This window comes from Salarias fasciatus, chromosome 23, assembly GCF_902148845.1.
Source record: "Salarias fasciatus chromosome 23, fSalaFa1.1, whole genome shotgun sequence".
Classification (NCBI taxonomy): Eukaryota; Metazoa; Chordata; class Actinopteri; order Blenniiformes; family Blenniidae; genus Salarias; species Salarias fasciatus.
Window position 1 is genome coordinate 15,239,692 of NC_043766.1, and position 20,262 is coordinate 15,259,953.

The 20,262-nt window shown below is 38.6% G+C and overlaps 1 protein-coding gene across 2 annotated transcripts in view; it reads right to left on the bottom strand.

Annotated features, from left to right (window-relative positions):
* Positions 1 to 20,262, bottom strand: part of LOC115381193 (neuronal growth regulator 1-like) — a 144,460-nt gene that overhangs the window by 96,090 nt on the left and 28,108 nt on the right. For both annotated transcript variants that reach the window (XM_030082459.1, XM_030082458.1), the window contains exon 2: positions 1,539 to 1,777. In XM_030082459.1, the coding sequence (XP_029938319.1) occupies positions 1,539 to 1,777 (239 nt within the window). The remainder of the gene's footprint in view (positions 1 to 1,538; positions 1,778 to 20,262) is intronic.

Here is a 20,262-nt window from a genome sequence, read left to right on the forward strand (position 1 = left end):
CTGATAATAAATAATTGGAGAATAAGAACATTTTGACCAACAAAGCACTGATCTGCTCAAGTGGTGATTTATACAAGGGAAGGAGCGCTTGAGACGACATCTTTCTCATCAAGAGTGAAAACTGCAACCACACAGAATAACAGTTTATCCAAGCACTGTCCAGGCCATGTCTGTTTCTTCCTGCTTATGAAAACATTTGTTTTTGTAGGCGTCTTGTGTGGACAAAAAAGAAAAAAAAAAAAGAAAAAGAAAAAAAAAGACAAGAACAGAGAAAGAAAAAAAAAAAAACAAAACAAACAAAGCCAATACTTCCAGTTATGGTTAACACCAAACAAAAGAACTTGCAGGGATAGTTATGGTCGTATGACTAAAATAACTTTCATAAGCTCTCTCCATATGTCATAACAGAGACGCCAGCTGGAGAGCTGCTACCACTTGCATATTTCACATATCACTGCTCACACTTCTACAAGGAGTGTGCCTGACCCTTACCTTCTTCTATTATTAATATACTGCTTGTGTGGAGGTATGCATATTCCAGCATTATGTTCTTTAGAAAAACTAATAACCTTGACTTGATTTGAATTAGAACAGAGCAATATGGTTTACATTTCCCGTTGATATGATTTCTATGAACAGTGAACTTGAGCCATACCACCTTTAACTTTTATATCAAGTAAATACTAGTTTCATTAATGAAACAAAAGACAGCGGGAGAGGAAGAGAGAGTGAGAGAGGGAAAGAGAGAGAGAGATATGTTGTTCCTCAGGCAGGTTTTCTGTAAAGCTTTTTATCAGCTTATTAAAAACAGGACATGGCAAGTGGAAAATGGATTTTAGTGGGGCTGTTTTTTTTGAGCTGCTTACCTACAGTGTGAGGTACCAGCATATAAACTCAGCCATGACCCTATTATTCTAACAAGTAACAATTAGGACACTCTTGTCAATTAGCCTTGTGCCCACAACACCTACTTAATGCCTAATAAAATGCAAATGTACCTAGCGACCTTGTTATATGCCCACAATGAAACCTAATTCTGACAGCCTCTCAAGTGCTCAATAGCTTTTTCCTTCTACAACACTTGTTAACCCATGCAGCAGTACATGAAGCAACCCAGTAATAGGACAGATTACAAATACTACTTCTAAGAATCAAATCTTCATGGCGTTGCCTGTTGTGACAAAACCCAAGGAGGTCTGATTAAAGCTTCGCGACTGCCTTTAGTCATTTAAACATACAGGTTTCTTTTTTGTGCTACACAGCCCACAGGCATAAAGTGAACCCTCACTTTCCCTACCTAAGAAAATTGACTTTCAGTTTAGTTAGGGGTAAATAAGACATTAAAACACAAAAAGAGACAAGGAAAGAAATCCTTTAACATTTTGTACTATAAATCAAACAAAGAGAGATCAGGCTGTGAGTGTGTAAGACAACTGAAATCCCTCAGAAGAAAAAAATGGAAAGGAGAGCTTATTGGAACTGACCAAGTTAAGCGAAAACATACGTCTGTAAAACACCACATGGACTCTTCAACTCACCTTTTACAATGAGGTTGAGAAGTTTTGGCCGGGGGTTGCGCTCGCTCTGAATGGAGCACGTGTACTGGCCGTCATCACTTACATCCACTTTCTGTATCTGAAGGCTGTACTCATGTTTGTCTCCAACACTCGACACGATGGACACACGAGGGTCCACAGACCATTTGTCCTCCCCTGCAAAAATGATACTGGAGCGGTTCAGCCAGGCTGCTTTAGAGATCCGATCCAACAGGTAGCACCTAAAATGACAAGAGAAACCATAGTCAGGTTGGTGAGAGTGATGTCTTCTGCCGGACTTAGGAACAATTCAGCAGAGTTAACATTTGTGTTAATTAACAGGCTATCAAACGCCAAGATGCTGTTTGAGGTGTTCCTATGGTTCATGTCTGTTTCTGGGTTCTCGCAAAAAGCAAAGGCTGACATGCATGGATAGACAGTGAGTAAAAATTCATTTTAGTTACAGACACAAATGGGAGCAGTGCCAGAAAGTGAGTCATAAAAAGCAGAAATCTCTGCACCTGGATGGTGTGACTCAACCTGTTTCAGTTGTGTTAAGACATGAGATGTGACTCTAGACTAAAATAACCTGAGCAATGAGTAATAGTTGAGCATAAGGAAGGCTGCTGTGTGGTTGAAAGTGGACATGGGGTGAAAGTGAAACTGTCATTCTTTTCCCAGAAAAGTCAAAAAGCTAAGTTTCAAGATGTGTTTCTCTGTTGTCCTCTGATCAAGGGATCAGCGTCCTGCCCAGCGTCTATTCTGCCTTTGTCCAATGTTCACTGGGATTGATTCCAACAGCCTGTGACCCTGAACTGAAAAAAAAAAAAACAGTATAAAAGATGGATGGATGGATGGATGGACGAATTTAAATTGTGTCTGTCTCTGTTTAAGTCCGCCTGGTGCCATGATGCTTGGTTGCTGTATCTTAAAAATTAATTTTCTATCTAAACCTGTATGAATGCAAGGAAACACCTGCTGAAGATGTGAGAAGACTGTGGCTTGCATTATAAGTTAGGAATAATGACTTGAATTTGTTCTTTGGCATTCCCCAATTGTTTATCATCTTGTGGACATTTGCCTGTGCATTCTCCTGGCAGGAATTAGTGAAACTGGTCTGTGCGAAACATTGACAAGTATACGTGCACGTGCCTCATTCCCTGCTTTCTCACTCACCACACCTGTATCTCACTGTAAAACTAATCTGTCTCTGAGTCCACTCACTCACTCTCTCTCACTCACTCACTCACTCACCAACTGTTCTCTAGTATTTTCTCTTGTGTGTTAATGGTTGTGATTTTTGCTCATCTGTTAGTTTATGATTTGCAAACTTATGAATGTTTGCCTCATGGATGGATATTTATGCATGACCTCTGATACAAATAAATAAATTGGAACTTTTTGGATGTTGACTTGTCTGATCTCAGCGAGTCTCTGATCTTGTTTATGCCTTCATACACTGCCTGATTTAACTGAAAAGCGAAAGAATCAATCCAGTGTGCAGTGAAGCTCTGCAGTGACATAGGACAAACTTCAAAGCATCAGAGATCCTAAGCAGTAAATAATAAAAGTAATAATAGTCACATCTTGTTTAAAATCATCTAATAGGCCATCGTGTATTCTGTTGTACTGCTCCAGAAGGCGGTATCTGAAATACAATATTGAGATGGTGGATCATACAACTAACCCAAAGCATCGTGGTGACGTAGATTCAAACTGGATTTTTTCCCCTTTATGTAGAATCTTATGTGGAGCAGTTAAAGCTCATAGGATCTTTCTCAGTGTCATATTCGGGGCATCTGGTTCACTGTTTACTATGATTAAAATGAATCACTACAGCTACACTGCACTTCTATACAAAACTCCACTTTTCAGTGTTGAATCAAACTGGACGTAGAACTGATCATCTGAATTTGCTGATCGCTGACTACCTAACAAACACAAAACTTGGCCCCAATCCGTTATTGCCAATCAGATCAAGACATCCCTAATAAAAAATACACAACATATTGTGAAGCCAAAAAGAAAAGAAATTAATCAGCTTAGCAGATAATGTCAGTTGTTCTTCAGTGTTATTTCTCAACTACACGAATGTTATGCATAGCATAGAGACTGAGTAATAAAAGCAAAGAACTTCCATGGAAAAATAGGTAAACGTTATTTATTCTAGCAGGTTCTTTGAGTTTCCAGATCTTAGCATATGTATTAATACATGTATTGTTTTCTTTTTAATGTAAAGATATGGGACGGATGAAGGGACAGAACTGGTAGAGTAACAGCTATCAATTAAGTTTAACAACTCCTTGCCTAAACTGCACATGAAAAAATTGACATCTGTTAAATGCATGTACCAATCATGTGCTCAATGGTCAGCCCTAATGCACTCTGAACTAGCTATATTCCAGTGTGATTGCTATCATTGTCTTTCTCTTTGTAAAGCTGAGCACAGGCACAGAAAGGTCAGTAAACGTTGCAGCATGCTGACGATTAAGTCGCCACTTTCACAAGACTGTTGTGTTGCTTATTAATCCATAAGTTGTTGTGACTTAAAAAAAAATCACATCCGCCTCTGTGACAAATACTCTAATAATGAGTAGGAAAAGAGGCAATCAAGTTTGGCTCTTTAACTCTTGTCAACATGCCATGCAAACTGCCAGCACCAGTAGCAAAGCCACTGAGGAAATCAGTTTGGCACCATCCACTAAGCTCTTTACCCCGTATGCCAAGAAAGTGTCTGTCAGTGAGGCAAGTAGAGGACAATGGTCTAGCGCAGGGAGGTTTTTCTCTTCAAAGAAAGCTCAGCCTGAGAGGTATTGGGATAAAAAGGTGGCCAAAAAGGGAGAAGGGGTAGTTATGTAGACAGTGCAAGAAACCAATCAAGGTCCCGCAAAAACCTCAAATGAACTTGTTGTTGAGGAGTGGAACTGCTGGTGTGTGTGTGTGTGTGTGTGTGTGTGTGTGTGTGTGTGTGTGTGTGTGTGTGTGTGTGTGTGTGTGTGTGTGTGTGTGTGTGTGTGTGTGTGTGTGTGTGTGTGTGTGCGTGTGTGTGGGTAGATAGATAGATAGATAGATAGATAGATAGATAGATAGATAGATAGATAGATAGGTCTTAGGTATTCCAAAAAAAAGCCACAAGGCTTTTTTGTACGTTTGTTTTGTGTGTTTTTCTTTCACCCAGAACAGAAATGCACTTAATCTTTAAGAGGTTTTTGATTGTTTGCATTGTTCTACTTTCAGATAATTATAACCATGGTAGAAATTAAGTGGAAATGCATTTTCCAGGGTTTTCAATGACCTTTGTAAAGCTGATTTGTTTTTGTTTGGCTGGTTGCTGTTTTGTTTTTTTGTTTTGTTTTGTTTTTTTTTCTTTTTTTGTATTGAGAGATCTGTAGGGAGGCTCCTACCTGCCTACTGCAATGATCACAATCACTCAGTGACTCATAGATTAACACTGTATTGTGGAACCAGTGAGTACTTTTAAGGGCTAAACAGGAATGCACAATCCACCTGTGTACAACCCACAGCCATTGATGTGAGCGGCTTGTCGACAATGTGTTGGGCTTTCAAATGAAAACCTTGTAAAACAGGCCAATCATTGAAAAAAATTGATTCATTTCTTCTCTCACTAAAATGATCCTTTCAGAATCACACATTACCTTCATGTAGGCTTCAAATGTGGCTGCAGAAAAGGTTCATCCTTCAAAAGAGATCAGAAGCTGCAGCCAGCGTAAATACATACCGATTACAATGTTTTTCAATAGTCAACAGTTATGACTTGAAAACCACCGCACGAAAAAATAAGCTTGTTTTCTTTGTAAAAACCATTTGTACAGTTGTACATTCAGTTTGCTCAGAAACATGTCTACTTTTGTCATGATGTGCTTACAAAAACTGCTGACAACAGTCGTGTTGTTGAGGAGGAAACTGAGTTTAACAGTCACCTTTCAGGAATAGATTTGAGGTGAAGTAATACTTTGACAAGGCTGTGCTTGTCTTGATCTCTATTGTGACTTTCTGCATTCAGAAATCACTAATTCTATCTAAATGTCTTTTTTTCCACCACCAAAGAGTCACACAGACAGGAGCCTGTGTCAAACCAACTACTCACAAAGCAATTTTTCAAAACAAGTCATTTCAAATTAGCAAATTTCCACAGGTGTTATAGTTTAATATGTCTATTAGCTTTGATACTGGTTTCCCGCACGGGAACGACGCAAGGACTCATCACAGGTCTGGTAAGCGACATCCCAATGAGGCAAATTTAGGCTACTGCTGGGCCAACCCATTTAGGCTCTCTGTGATATCAACCAGTTTGATGGAGTATAGACAGAGCAGATCAGTGGAACAAAAGCCGATTCCTACTGACGACATGCAATGCTGTGATCAAACTGCAGAAATAACTGTCAGAAGCCTAAATCTGCATGACACATAGACTCCCTGAAATCAGGCATGTCAACTCAATAATATGTTTCCAAATCTACTTAATTTCAACAGAGGCGCACATGTCAAGGGAACAGTTTAACTGCTTTGAGAGGAATTACTGTTACTATAGTTTACAATATAGCTTTTTAGTCAGGCAAAACAACTAGACAATTTCCATGAAAAACATTTTCTGCCAGATTTCACTGATTTTTTTTTCTTCTCTCACATTGAAGCACAGCAGTGTGAAACTGGTAAAACCAAAGGTACTTTTATCAACTCCCATCTCTACAGGACTGCAGCAGGAAACAGAGAGTACATTTTTCATACAAAGTTCAGCCTATTAGACATAAGAATTTTCCCTCTGAAACATCTCTGACACTAAAACATGCTCTAATCTTTATTTTCATGTCTCCGTGCTTCTGACGAGGGACTGCACAGATACTTTAAAGAATGTTTTGTTTTCTTTTTTCTCCATACTAGATTTTGGAAGAGAGTTCAATTTAAAAAACAAGTGATTATGCACAATAGAATCTTCTTTAGCAAGCATGACAGAGAGACATGGCTCAATGCATATGTCACTGAATTCTAAGTCTTGTTATTATAAAACTATTATCTACTCTTCTATTAAACACATATTATATTGAATTTAGGTTCAGTTTGATGAAGTGGAGCAGTAAAAAAAACCAAGCTTGCACATTGGTCCAGTGCGTACTCACACTAGGATGTCCAATATGAACCAAAACAGGTAAACAAAGCAGATGACTAAATCAGATCAAACAGTGTCAACACCATAAAGACAATTTTTCAGCCTCTTATAATCTGTGAACATCAAAAATATCAAAGCAGTCCAGCCCATGCCTATTACTTCTCTGTTCCACGACATGCTGTTCGGCACTTGGTCACTGAAGTAATAAATGAGATTCACCTACTGAGGAGACCAGAATTTTCTATATTCCAGTGCTTGTTAAAGAAGAATGGGTCAGAAAATTATTGGTGCACGCTATGGCTGTAGTGGGGCATCTGCCTGGAGACAATGTCTTTGTGTTTCTGATAATAACACTACTGAGCACTAAACCCTCCTGGAAAAAAACAAGAAAGAATTTTACATGGCAGAATGTGAAAGTGTGTGAAGAAAACCCTTGAAAGGGGAATTTAGTAGCAGATGTTCTATTCCATTTCTCCATTTTCTCAAATGAGGACAGAAAACCTTCATGACTATACCCTAAACTGTACCACCTTCACAACGACTCACTGCCCCCGATAAAGCTCACCTGTCCAGTGAATCCTTAAACGAGAAAATACTTTTCACACTGACTGACTGGTTGTTGAAGCACTAGTGACAGCAGACAGAGAGGAACAAATGTGTGAAGATATGCGGTCTTTTTTTCCTGCGAAATAAAGAAATATAAGACCTGTATAGTATCTCAGGATGACTGGCATTGAAAAAATAGACTAAACCTCAATCAATGCTTATATAACAGCCAAAGAAAAAAGGTCAAAGTTCTGAAACCCGCATATATCCACATATCTTCATTCCTCAAGCAGCTGCCATCTATGATTTATTGGTTGACATTACTTCAACTGACATAAACAATTACAGTTATTTTATGTGTGAAAAGAAATGCCATAGTTCAGATCAAGGTTTTAACAGGAAAGCACAGAAATCCAGCCAATAGAAAAATAACAGAAAACACATTCAGCTGCTCGTTTATAGCTAATGATTTTGTCTTCCTGCCTTAAAGTGGGCATGCAGGTAAAGATTAAAGGATCAGGCATAGGAGCCCAAGTTATGAAGCACAATCTAAACATAGGTGGAACGCGAATCGGAAGGAAGCTGTGGAAATTGTGAAATTGTGGTTTGCAGTCTGGATTTGGAGCAACTGATGGATCAGTTGAGCGTAGAAACTGATCGGCTGATGAGCAAATTGGGAACAAGAGAACAGAGGGGAGTTCTAATGATGCACAAGGCAGAAAAACAGGACAGGTGAGTGTGACTAGTCTCAAAAGACATGAGTAGTAACAGAAACCAGGGCAGACTATGAAGAGTAAATGGAAACCTCAACAATGTCAAGCCATGGCGTACACTGCACACACACAATGTAGAGGAAAGAGACTTGATTTTCAAAATCTCCACTTCTGTCCAACTCAATAAACATCAAAATGATGTTACATTGCATTGAGTTAGCAATTAAACTACACGATTACACTGATGGATGTGACAGATGTGCTTGTGCTGTTTTAGGCTGAATTGCTTGAACAGTAGATTCTCTGTATCTGAAATGGTGTTTGAAGTTTTCCCCCCCAAAAAAATTGTGTAGAAAAAAAAAATCCTAAAAGAAATGAAAGAATGGCTGTTCACTGACTTCGTTTGAAAAAATTCTTTCAGCAACTGTGCATATGACTCTGAATGACAAAAATGATATGACTTCTGATAATCAAATGCAGTGGTATAGTTCAAAGGAAATTGTGCATTGTGGTTGAGAATTCCCCCAAAATGTCCCCTTCCTATTAAAAGTTAAACTACTGTAGTGTACAGTGTGGTGTTTAGACACAAAAAAAATCTGCAGTTTTGTCTGGACTGGGGGGCTTTCCAGTGCAGAAATTCCATGTTCTTGCTTTATCTGTACAATACTGCAAATAAATGCATCTGAAATTAATTTGTGGCTAACATTTGTTAGAAAAAAAAAAAAAGACTGCCTGCAAGTAATAGGCCGGTAGCCTTTTCAAACTTTGATTTGCATTTGTTCCACAGACCAGTAGGGGCAGTGGATGGATATATCCATACGAAGCATTAATTACATTTCAGATGAAGACATTCAATGATATAATTCATATGAAAATTCACTAGGGGTGGGACGAGACACAAATTTCACGGGACGAGATGTCTCGCGAGATTGAGTCCACGAGATCGGGACGACACGAGACGGGGGGGGGGGGGCGTTGGTGCTAAGGTGTGGGGGGCAGCGCGGTACTCACATGCAGCGTCGGAGCATGGAGCGTCGGGTCGGAGTGCCCCTTGTACGGCCACGTTGCCCTCCGCTCTACACTGCGCCTGAGGCGGCCGCCTCGTTCCCCTATTCCCATTCAAACCGCGGCGCACAGACGACGCCATGACTGCATTTGCACTTCATGCCACTAGGTGTGCTGTTTGCATGTTCAACCTTATTTTACACAGACACCACAGAGGAAGAAGGGCACCGCAGCCGCTGCAGGCTCTCTCTGCATGCTGTTAGAAAAAGAGTGTGAGCCGGTAAGACGTGGTAAAATGTGCATTGATGCGATGCAGCGTTTTTTTCAATAAAACAGAAGAACTGAACGATCGTTTCCGCACATTTTCTTTACGTCGTATCAATTAAACTGTATCACAAGTAGTTTGTGGACTCAAAAGACCAAGATTCCTTGCAGCTAGAACATGCGCAGAACAGTATTTCATGTCCTTTTCGACCGGGTTTTTAAATATGAATATGAGCACATTCAGGGTTTTGCACGTGTTTATATGGCTGTGCGCCATGTAATGTATCATTCCGTCAATATTTCAGTTAATAAAGAGTTTTTGCCTTGATATAAACGTACTTAATCTCGCGGCATTCGATCTCGCGAGATCTCGCGGCATTGCGATCTCGCGAGATCTCGTGACACGAGATCTCGTCCCATCCCTAAAATTCACACACTGGAAAAAAAAAAAAAAAACTTTAAAAATGGGCCTAAACACCACCACCAGTTAGAGGTTTGGACACACCTTCTCATTCAATGTTGTTTCTTTATTTCCATGACTATTTACATTATACAATCTCAATGAGGGCATCGTATGAACACATGGAATTATGTAGTAAACAATAAAATGTGAAGTAACTCATTGTTTATATTTTAGATTTTTCAAAGTAATGCTGCTTTGCTTTGCTTTGAATGCTGCTTTGTACACTCCTGGCATTCTCTCAATGAGGCATGTGATGCTACAAGGCAATAGACCTGGGACGATAATCAATAAATCAATTAACCGCACGATAAATGTAAATGAACTCGATAATTTTTCTGGGCTCGTGCTATTACCATATTGTCACTGGGGAAACGAACATGCATGCAGCGAGTTTGTTTTCTTCATCTGTAGCCTCCAGACAGGCTGTATGTCAAGATGATTCACTACGCGCCGCTCTCAGCACCTGAGCGCATTTGTTTCATAGCGGCATGACGGGAGTGAACGCTCTTCACAGTAATGTAGGATCTTTGTCTCCATGGAAAGAGGCGGAGCCACTAGAATACACACAGTGAGCCTCCGGAGAAATTAGGAGCAAACAATGAAGTTATTTAAGTTTTTTAATATTGAAACTACAATGGCAAAACATGACGAATAAAAGTTTAATGCATTTGAAAGAGTATACTTGCATTATGATGTTGCAACACTTACAGAGCCAGCCACCATGATAATTGTGCCGCAATTGTGCATCATGGGAGTTTGGGATAAGGGATTTGAGATTCAAACGTTATTTTTGCGCTTTATTCCGATGTTTTGATGTTACTAGTGTTGCTGGTTATTGTGTTGTATTTTTGCAGTTTAGTTAACCTAAATAGTTGAGGTTATTTTTAAAGTTGTCTACACCACAAGTGAGAAATGTGTGTTTGATGTTCTTTTGTCACTGTTCTTGTTCCATGTTTGGCAAATTGAAAGTGTTTTGACTACTGTGGCGAGAGAAGTATAGCTTGATTGACTCTCTATGCTAACAGTAATCTTCACAGCAATTATGTTGGTGTCTGAAAAATGTATATGTATTCAATAACATCATTTATCGATGATATTTTTTGGGACAATATATTGAACAGCAACATTTGTTATCGTCACAGGCCTACAAGGATCTCAACTAAAATGGTTTTCCAACAGTCTTGAGGAACTCCCCAGAGATACTGAGCACTTATTTGCCCTTTTGGCTTCACTCCGTGGTCGATATCATCTGAAACCACCACAATTGGGCTTAAGTAAGGTAAATGTGGAGCCCAGATTATCTGATGCAGCACTCCATCACTCTCCGTCTTGGTCTCAAAAAGCCCTGACACAGCCAGGAGGTGTGTTTGGGGTCATTGTCCTGGTGAAAACTAAATAATGGTCCAAATAAACACAAAGCGGATGGGATGGCATGTTGCTGCAGGATGCTGTGGTTGCCATGCTGGTTCAGTGTGCCATTCAGTTTTGAATAAATTCAACATTGTCACCAGCAAATCCCTTCACGTAACACCTCCTCCTCCATGCTTCATGGTGGGAACTACGCTTATAGAAATCATCCATTCACCTTTTTTGTGTTGCACAAAGACACAAGGGTAGAACCAAGCATCTCACATTTGGGCTTGTCTGACCAGAGCACAGATTTCCACTGGTTTGTTGTCCATTCCACATGTTTCTTGGCCCAAACAAATCTCTTCTGCTCGTTGCTTTTCCTCAGAAGTGGTTTCCTCACAGCTATTTGACCATAAAGTCCTGATTGGCACAGTCTCCTATGTAGAGATGTGTCTGCTACTACAACTCTGTGTGGCATTTATCTGAGCTGTAATCTGAGGGTGCTTTAAAGTTGCGATTTTCAAGGCTGGTGACTCGGCTGAACTTATCCTCAGCAGCAGAGGTGACTCTTGGTCTTTCTTTTCTGTTCTCATGTGAGCCAGTGTCGTCGTCGTGCTTGATGGTTTTTGCAACTGCACTTGGGGACACATTCAAAGTTTTTTGCATTGTTCCAGACTGACCTTCAGTTCTTAACACAATGATGGACTGGCTTTTCTCTTTACCCAGACGATTTGTTCTCGCCATAATATGAATTCTAACAGTTGTCAAATGGAGATGTTAGTTGTGTACCAGCCTGACTTCTGTGTAACATAACTGATGGTCCCTTTCACTTTCACTTGATATGAATAGAGCTAGGCGGATGCAAACCGTGGGCCATGCAGTGAAAGCAAAAGGACAGAGGGTACTTTGCAGTGTTGGGTGTGACATGTGATACAGTGATACACTACAGGACAAATTTGCAATGCTTGTGCATACCCAGGCAAGAAGGCATCAAAATTTACAAGAAGTGGCAAATTAATAAAAGTTGGAAACAGACATAAATGAATGTATTTGCTTGAGCATGGAATTTAATGTGCTTCATGCAGGTCTTAAAGGTGCAATAAATGTTACGTTGCATAATGTACTTTCACTATGAAAGAAAACAACTTGACCTAGACATTCATTGATGGAGATGACAGACTGTTGAAAAGGAATGTTTCTTCAATGACAGGTGAACAATGGGAATGGTTTTAATTGATTTTATAGTAAATTTCTCATTTATTGTACCTTCAACATATCAAATCTATAATCTACCAAAAAAAAAAAAAAAATGTAAAAACCCCATTATTTGTGGCGATGCTTCTCCTGTGTCCCTTGAGTATAGGTAAAGGTTGGTGTTTTTCTGTTTGTTGGATATTTTAGTGGTGGGGTGTGTAGCTGTTGCAGAGGATGAGGAGAATGAGGACATACTGTAGTGCTGAGCGAATGAAGGTACAGAGCACCAGGCTCTTAATCCCTAAAATAATCCTGTCGACTGTGGCCGGTGGGACACATCTGAAGCCTTCCAGCTATAATCCACACAGACGCAGTGCTAAAACCAACATCTAACATCACAGACACATAGAAAAGAATAAAAACGGTGTCGTATCCAAAGCTAGGAGAGTTTGTAGATGGTCTGTTTTCAAGCAGTTTTATTTATTGTAATACTATTTTTTTTCTCTGAACTGACAGAAAGATCAAGTTGCAAGGAATTGTTCACAACCCTGCACAGAGCCAAACTAATGTCCCTTTAATGTTGCTTCCACAGCAGCGACCACAAGAAAGCCTTCACAGTATTTTCATTGACCCTTCAGCTTTGGGTCCCTGCCCAAAGCTGCCCACTACCTGCCCGACCTGCCCAACTCCCTGCCCCTGAACATGAAGTCACCCAAGTGCATAAAGTATTGGTTGAATGATTTTGCATGGTGGTCTGAAGGTTCAAAACACTCCACAACAAAATAACAAATATGACAATTAAATGACAATTAAAATATATATAAAACAATACAAAATACAAAAAAAAGCACAATCAAGAAAACTACAAAATGAAAAACACTACAAAATACTAAAAATACTACAAAATGCAGAAAACACTCCGAAATCAAAAAAACACACCCATGTGTAGAAAACGCTACAAAATCACAAGATATAACAGAAACATGTACCCTGCTGACAGCTGGGGTCATCACTGATTGGTCGTGCTGCCAATGACAGAAGCTCAGTCCATTTGTTTTTTTGTTTTTTTTAAAGGAAATCAACACTGATTCAAAATATGAGTACTAACGAAGATTCGACTATTGAATTCATCCACTGAGACATTGAGACTTTGTCTGAATGTTTTTCAATTGACCAGGGTTATAGCCCCACCCCCTCAGTGACATACCAGGAACATGTGCAGCCACAAGCCGACGCATTTATGAATAAAGGACAGAGCCTCACAACAAGCAAGACACTTTTAAACTTTATTATGAATGCAGTGAAATGGCATTCATGATGACAGCTATGGATTTCACTCAGATTTTCAGCATCTGCTGGTGCTAGCAGTATCAACGGATACAAAAGGAACTCAGTCATTAATTAACATGGCCACAACTTGATATGAAACACCGGGCCCACACAGCTCTGTTAGAATGTCATCCCAGCTTGTGGGGAGTAGTTTTTGTTTTCTTTGAACAGGTGTACTTCTTTTAAATGCATCATAAAAGTGCATATACTGATTGTTATATTGTGTCAGGCAGACAGCATATCATGTACCACCTCATATTCATGCCCTGCATAAAAATAATGATGGATGAACTCAATAGTTGAATCTTCGTGGTGCTTTGATTTGACAGTATTGATTCCTATTGAAATTTACAAAGTCTCTGTCCAATGAGAGACAAGCGTGTCATTGGCAGCATGTCCAATCAGTGATGAACCCTGTCTTTGGCAGGGTAGATACTTTTGTTGTGTTTTTTTATTTTTTATTTTATTTTATTTTTTTGGTAGTGTTTTTTGCATTTGGAAGTGCTCTTTTTTTTTTTTTTTTTTTTTTTTTTTGTAGTGTTTCCTTCATTTTGTAGTGTAGTTTCATACTTCCAGGCCACCATACTTTTGTCTTGTTTCACATGCATAGGAGTAACATCAGAGTCAAACCTGTCCGAAACGCACGACTAGGAAACTGTGATTTCTCGGATGTGAAGTTAAGTGAAGGGATGTAGCGTTTTCTTATGAGATCTCAAACCCCACACATGTGGAAGATTTCATGAGCTGTTTATGTCAATTGGAGCATAAATCAACACCGGTCTTTCCACGAGAACTAATTGAAGTACAGAAAATCGTTCAAAAGCTACACAAGTAATCTCAGGATTAATTCACATTATTGATTTTTTTTTTTTAAAGCACTGACATTGACTGAATGAATTCAACTCGAGTGAATAAAAATGAATGGTGCTTACAAATTAATGTTTGAATAAAAGGTGAGAGTTGGAAGTTTGCAGGGTTAAAAAATAGCCCTCACAGAGACATAATGACTGAGAATTTCCCATCGCAAACAATTCCTACACATCACTGCAGAGTGCAATTTTTAAAAAAAAACAATATCAGTGCACACACAGACACCATGTAATCTTATATTCAAAACCCAGCTTAGCATGTTCACACATGTAACCCGTCTGCTACACCATTATCACCTAAATAAACTCTACTGTCTTAGAATTTGTTTCCTAAGTCAAATTCTAAGTTTATTCAATAACCCTGTCAGACAACACTTCTGTGAACACACAACTGGATCAGACGGTTAGAAGCATTAAAATACAATGTGCTAACCCCCACCTCACCACCATCACCCCCACCTATGCATCCGATCATCCATATTTTTTTCCTATGTTCAACTGTTTAAAATTATCTTCAAACAAAGGACAAGAGATCAGATTTACGGGCGGACATTTCTCATTGCTACATTCAGTTGCATTGAATTACTGTGAAATCTTAGGAGACAAATGACTGTTTCAATGACGAAATTGAAGCACGCCGCAGGCTGAAAGCACACTTTAAATCAATTCACTTATTTTAGTTTGCTCAGAGTGTGCTTGCATTGAAAAGCAGGCAGTTTGACTTCTTGAACAATCTGCACCTTGGTGTTTGATGCATTTGTTTTGGCATTTAAGTCGTTTCTAAGTGTTTTAGAAGTGATTATGACCTGCAGTATCTCAGGATCTCTAAACCAGGTAACAATGTTTCCCCAGATCATCTTTCTTCTGCTATTAACACGATGCATCTACATTAAGGTTGTGAACAGTTTACTAATGAATTCAGACAACATAGGCTTGACAAATACAGAAATAGCACTATTTTCCTACTTTGTTTGAAAATACATTTCATCTCAAACAGATAAAATGACACTACTTCCAAATGCAAACACACACACACACACACACACACACACACACACACACACACACACACACACACGGCCAATCCCGTGGTTCTTTGTGGTCCTTTCATCTACATGTCCCTGATATGACAGAAACTGTGGAATAGCGTATTAAAAATAACACTGTTGTGTCCAATTATCTTGCTGTCTGGTGTAATTTGTTGTGGTTGCAAAGACCACCAACCATGCCCCATGACCATCTCCTTTCAGACTGCTAGTTTGAGACTAGACACTACCTTCCTGTGGCTTCAGCACAAAGAGGGACGGGCAATTTAGCCAAAAAATTTCCAAGAAAGTTATAAGAAGAGTCACACGAAGAGCCCCAGTAGGAATCCCTTTGAATCTGTGATCTACCATAAAAACAGTAAGAGGCATTCATTGGTGAGAGTGTTGTGAAGTTTCTTATTAATGCAGTGATTGTGAGATTGTAATGACTGACTGGAATTTAACTTTTATCATAAACTGACAGTGAAGTGTCTGTCTGTGTCTCTAGTATGGAAAGACGAGTGGAATGGGGTGGGGGGTGGAATGGAATAGCTGCAAAGAAGAGAAGGCAATCTATATATGCGAGAACTGCCTTTCTGTTGTCCATTAAAGACCCCATGATCAAACTGAGGCAGGCAGTGGGTGGCTGACAAACCCCAGACAAGTGCACTGCAGTTCAGGGTGCTGTAATAATGCCTGTGCCTGGGAGCCTTTTAATTATGCTTCATTTAATTTCAAATATGCTGGTACATGTGGACAGAAAACAGTCCACCAGATCACCCAGTATGAGATGTCTGTCCTCCATGACTGAGCCCATTCATTCCAGTTATTTCCGTGAGTTCTCAATGGATTATTTGATAGAATAGAAAAAAAAATTTAAAATACAAGATTTGTTCGTTTCTCAGCAACATAGCTACAGTGAATTGTTCAGTCTAGATTCATATGACATACATAGTAAATCCATTAAAAACGTAAAGCTTTTTTTTTTTTTGTGAGGTTAGAATGGCGTTCAACCAAACATCACAATTTAATAATGAGTGTATTCTTCATTACAGAAAAATCTGAGGACATTCAAGGTGACATTAATATGAGGTCCATCTTCCTCCGTAATACTTTAACCAATTCAGGGTCACCAATCCCAGTTGACTACAGATGGAAGTGAAGTACACCTTTTACAAGTCATCAGTCAATCATCGGGAAACACAAAAAGTCACACATAATCACATTCACACCTTTGAGAAATTCTGAGGGGGTTATTACCTCAAATGCATGTTTATTGCACAGCGAGTGGACACTAGAGTGGAAACTAGAGTACCTGTAGAGAACACATGGGGAACAATAATGTGTGCAGACACATTATGACACATAAGGCTGACGAGTCGATCCTCGACTGAATATGAAATTGCAAAGGCTGGACCTCAATCTCTGGCCACCGTAGTGATATCCAGATATTAATTTTCAAATCTGAACAACCTGAATAACAAGAATGAGACTAAGAGACAATCCAAGTATATGTTGCATAAATCACATTCAATGTATGTTTAAGTTAGATAAGATGAGCAAAGGTTTATTTCTACCCTAGGGAATCTTAACTACTTCAAATGGGTGTAATTCACAGAACAAAATTAGAAACCGAATATACCTGCAACCCCCCTAGGCTTACAAAAAGTAAACAAAAATGCAATTAAGATAATTATGATTTGTAATATCACAATATTATTAAAGCAGCATGATATATTTTATTATATATTTTTATACCACTGTAGAGCAGTAAATAATGCAACAAAAAGAACAAAAGAAGAGAGGAAAACCAAAAGTAAGGAAACAAATATAATTTAAAAATATAGAGTCAAAAAGTTAAACTAGAAAATGGCAAGACAACAGGTGATACTAAAAGAGTGAGCTGAATCAGATGATTGGTAAATGATCTTGGTAAATTGGCATCAATTATAAAATTAGTTTTTTTCTTTCACAAAAGTGTAAGGGTGCATTAGATTTTTAGATTTTCAGTTATATTTTAAATTACACTATTCACTACCAGTGGCTGTGGCTTAGGTATTTACATTTTTCATGAATACATTTGTAGGTACCATCACTATTAGAACCTTGGCTAAATAATCCTTTTAAAGTGTTTATGTTGATTCAAATTGCTAAGAAGTTTACAATGCAAACATTTCCCAAACACAGTCTACATATACAAATGTATGGACAAACGTTTTATTTTTTTTTTTTTATGAAGATTTAAATAAATTACAGAAAATCAGTTCATAAGTAAACACAGATATTATGTAAAATTCTGATTCTACACAAAAAGGCACACATGACTATTTAGCATTTTAGAATTAGCTGTTTCGCCTTCTTTTAATTTTCTAATTCTTTGTAATGTCACCACATACTGTTCACTTCAAAATGCAGTCTCAGCACAGTCCACCCCCACAACTCTTTGAGAAACAGTACATTGGATGCCGGTGTGCCATTTTCGCTGAAGACCCATTAAGACATCGACATAAAACAGCTCCTTTTTGGTAAAACTCTAAAGACCAGCTCCCAAACAGACAAGATCCCAAACAGTAATATGGGAACTTTTAAACTTTTAAACTCTAATGAAGGTTGCTGTTTTCCAGTAATTTAGTATTTTGCTGACATTGTCAAACACAGAGCACATTTTTTCAGCATCTGTTTTCTCAAATCTTACCACCGGTTCGGAGGTAGCCTATTTGCATGGCGTACTTCTGTTACCATTTCCGGACTGGCAAGGACTACCCTGAACAGCTCAGTGGGGATGTCTGTCTCCCACAGCCATCTGTGTGCAGGTCCTCCTAATCCCCTTTTCTCTATCACCCTTTCACTCCTTCCTTTTCTGAGCCATAGTTCTCTGGATCAGAGCACCACACTTTGAGACTCACGGTTCTAAAACTCTAAAACATTTTGAAACTGTCACAAAAAAATCTAAAATTCCCATTCTGAAACTAACATTTTGAAACTGTCAAACATTCTTCATATCTCAAACATCCAAAAACTGTCAAACTTTGCAAAATTCTCAAACATATTAAAACTGTCACTCATTTTAGCTGACCTGAACATACAGTCAGGAAGATTTACCCTATATGGATTTATTCCCTTTGTAATTATTTTAAACATAAACACCATTTGTTTTACATTTTTGAATTCAAATTTTTGTATCATTTTCATAATTTTACATATTTCAAAATGGATTTAATGAAACACACACCCATGTGTTATGCATACATATAAACAAACATCTATTAGAGCCAGAGATCAAACTGTTAATTACAACGCTGTAAGATAATGCGCATCAGCCACAGCCCATGCATTCAACACTTTGTGTTTCTTCTGTATGAAAAGTGCTTTATAAATTAATTTTGATTGATTGATTGATTGATTGTAAATGTGCAAAATTACAAACCATCTCTAAAGCACAGCAGTACTTAACAGCACTAATAATTTGTGAAGCAATATATTTTGAAAAAAAGATGAGTGCGCCAGGTTAGGATTAAACTTCAAAATGTGAAAAAGAGCAGGGCGACGAGACAAACAGAAATCCAATCATAATCCAATCTAAATGCGCTGAATCTGTGTACGTGCGAGTGTGTGAATGTGCGTGCGTATGTGTGTGTAAGATGATTCCCTCCTTCTGTATGTGCTTAGTTGAGTATTCTACTGACGAACAGTTTACCTACACCACTCACCACCCAACTGACAGGTCAAGCTTGGCAATGCACCAGGGAGAGACGGGGGAAGTGAAGTCAGAGGGATAGGTCAATGCCGGGTGTGGGGTAAAGCCACTCACTGCCTGTTAGCCTGGAACTGTCAAGTTTACTTTACAGTCAATAAACTTTACAGAGAAGCAATTGCTTGGTTAAGGCAGTCCTAATTTAAAAAATGTCTTTCCTTCTTTCTTTCTTTCTTTCTTTTTTTTTTTTAACAGACACATTCTTTCTTTCTACCAAAACAAGAAAAATATATAAATAGCCAGAGCTTGAACTGTTCTCCAAACACCTATCTGGTGTTCCTGCTCCCTTCATGATCTGACTCCTGCTGAACTACACTGATCCCAGCGGCAGGACTCGGCTATACAGGAAAAAAAAGAAAAAGATTCTCAATGAAAATTTGCAAAAGTACTAAATGATTATCACATATTACGCTGGTACTTTTTGGTAAAGTTGTGTGTATGCTGTTCGCATGCAGTGCCGCACTGTTTAATGACTGTTTTTCTTTAATTCAGGAACGCAAAAGATTCTACAAATATTTCCCTTTGGTTGAAGCATACTTGATCCACTTTAATAAGTAAATAGGTATTTGGATTTGGATAGGTGATTGGACTTGTTTTGGGATGATCTGGTTTATTGCAGAAGGACTGTTACTGAATTTCAATGACTTTGAGATTTCAAAGTGTGTTTCTGAAATTCTAAATGAGCAGAAAAACCAGTGGTTTTTTTTGTAAAACAATCAATATAACAATTGAAAGCCAATATTCTATACTCTCCACCAAAAGCAACAGTTTTTGGAGTCCACTCAGCATGAATTCGACAGTTATTTTACAAAGTAACCGCACACTGACAGCGGTCACCAAATCAACTCTGACATCCTACAGGATGGGGCACCTGAGGTGAAGCAGTAGCTAAACCTTTTTCACAAAAATGCAAACATCAATATTTTTAATAAAATGTGAATGCTCAAAAGACTCAACTTGGGTTGAAAAGTATGTCAGATTAATTTTTTTTCGATAGGTATATGTCAATAAATTCCAGACAAACATAAGGTTATCTTTTAGGAATCCAACATGCTCTCTGTAAAAATAAAAGTAAATATACAGTAAC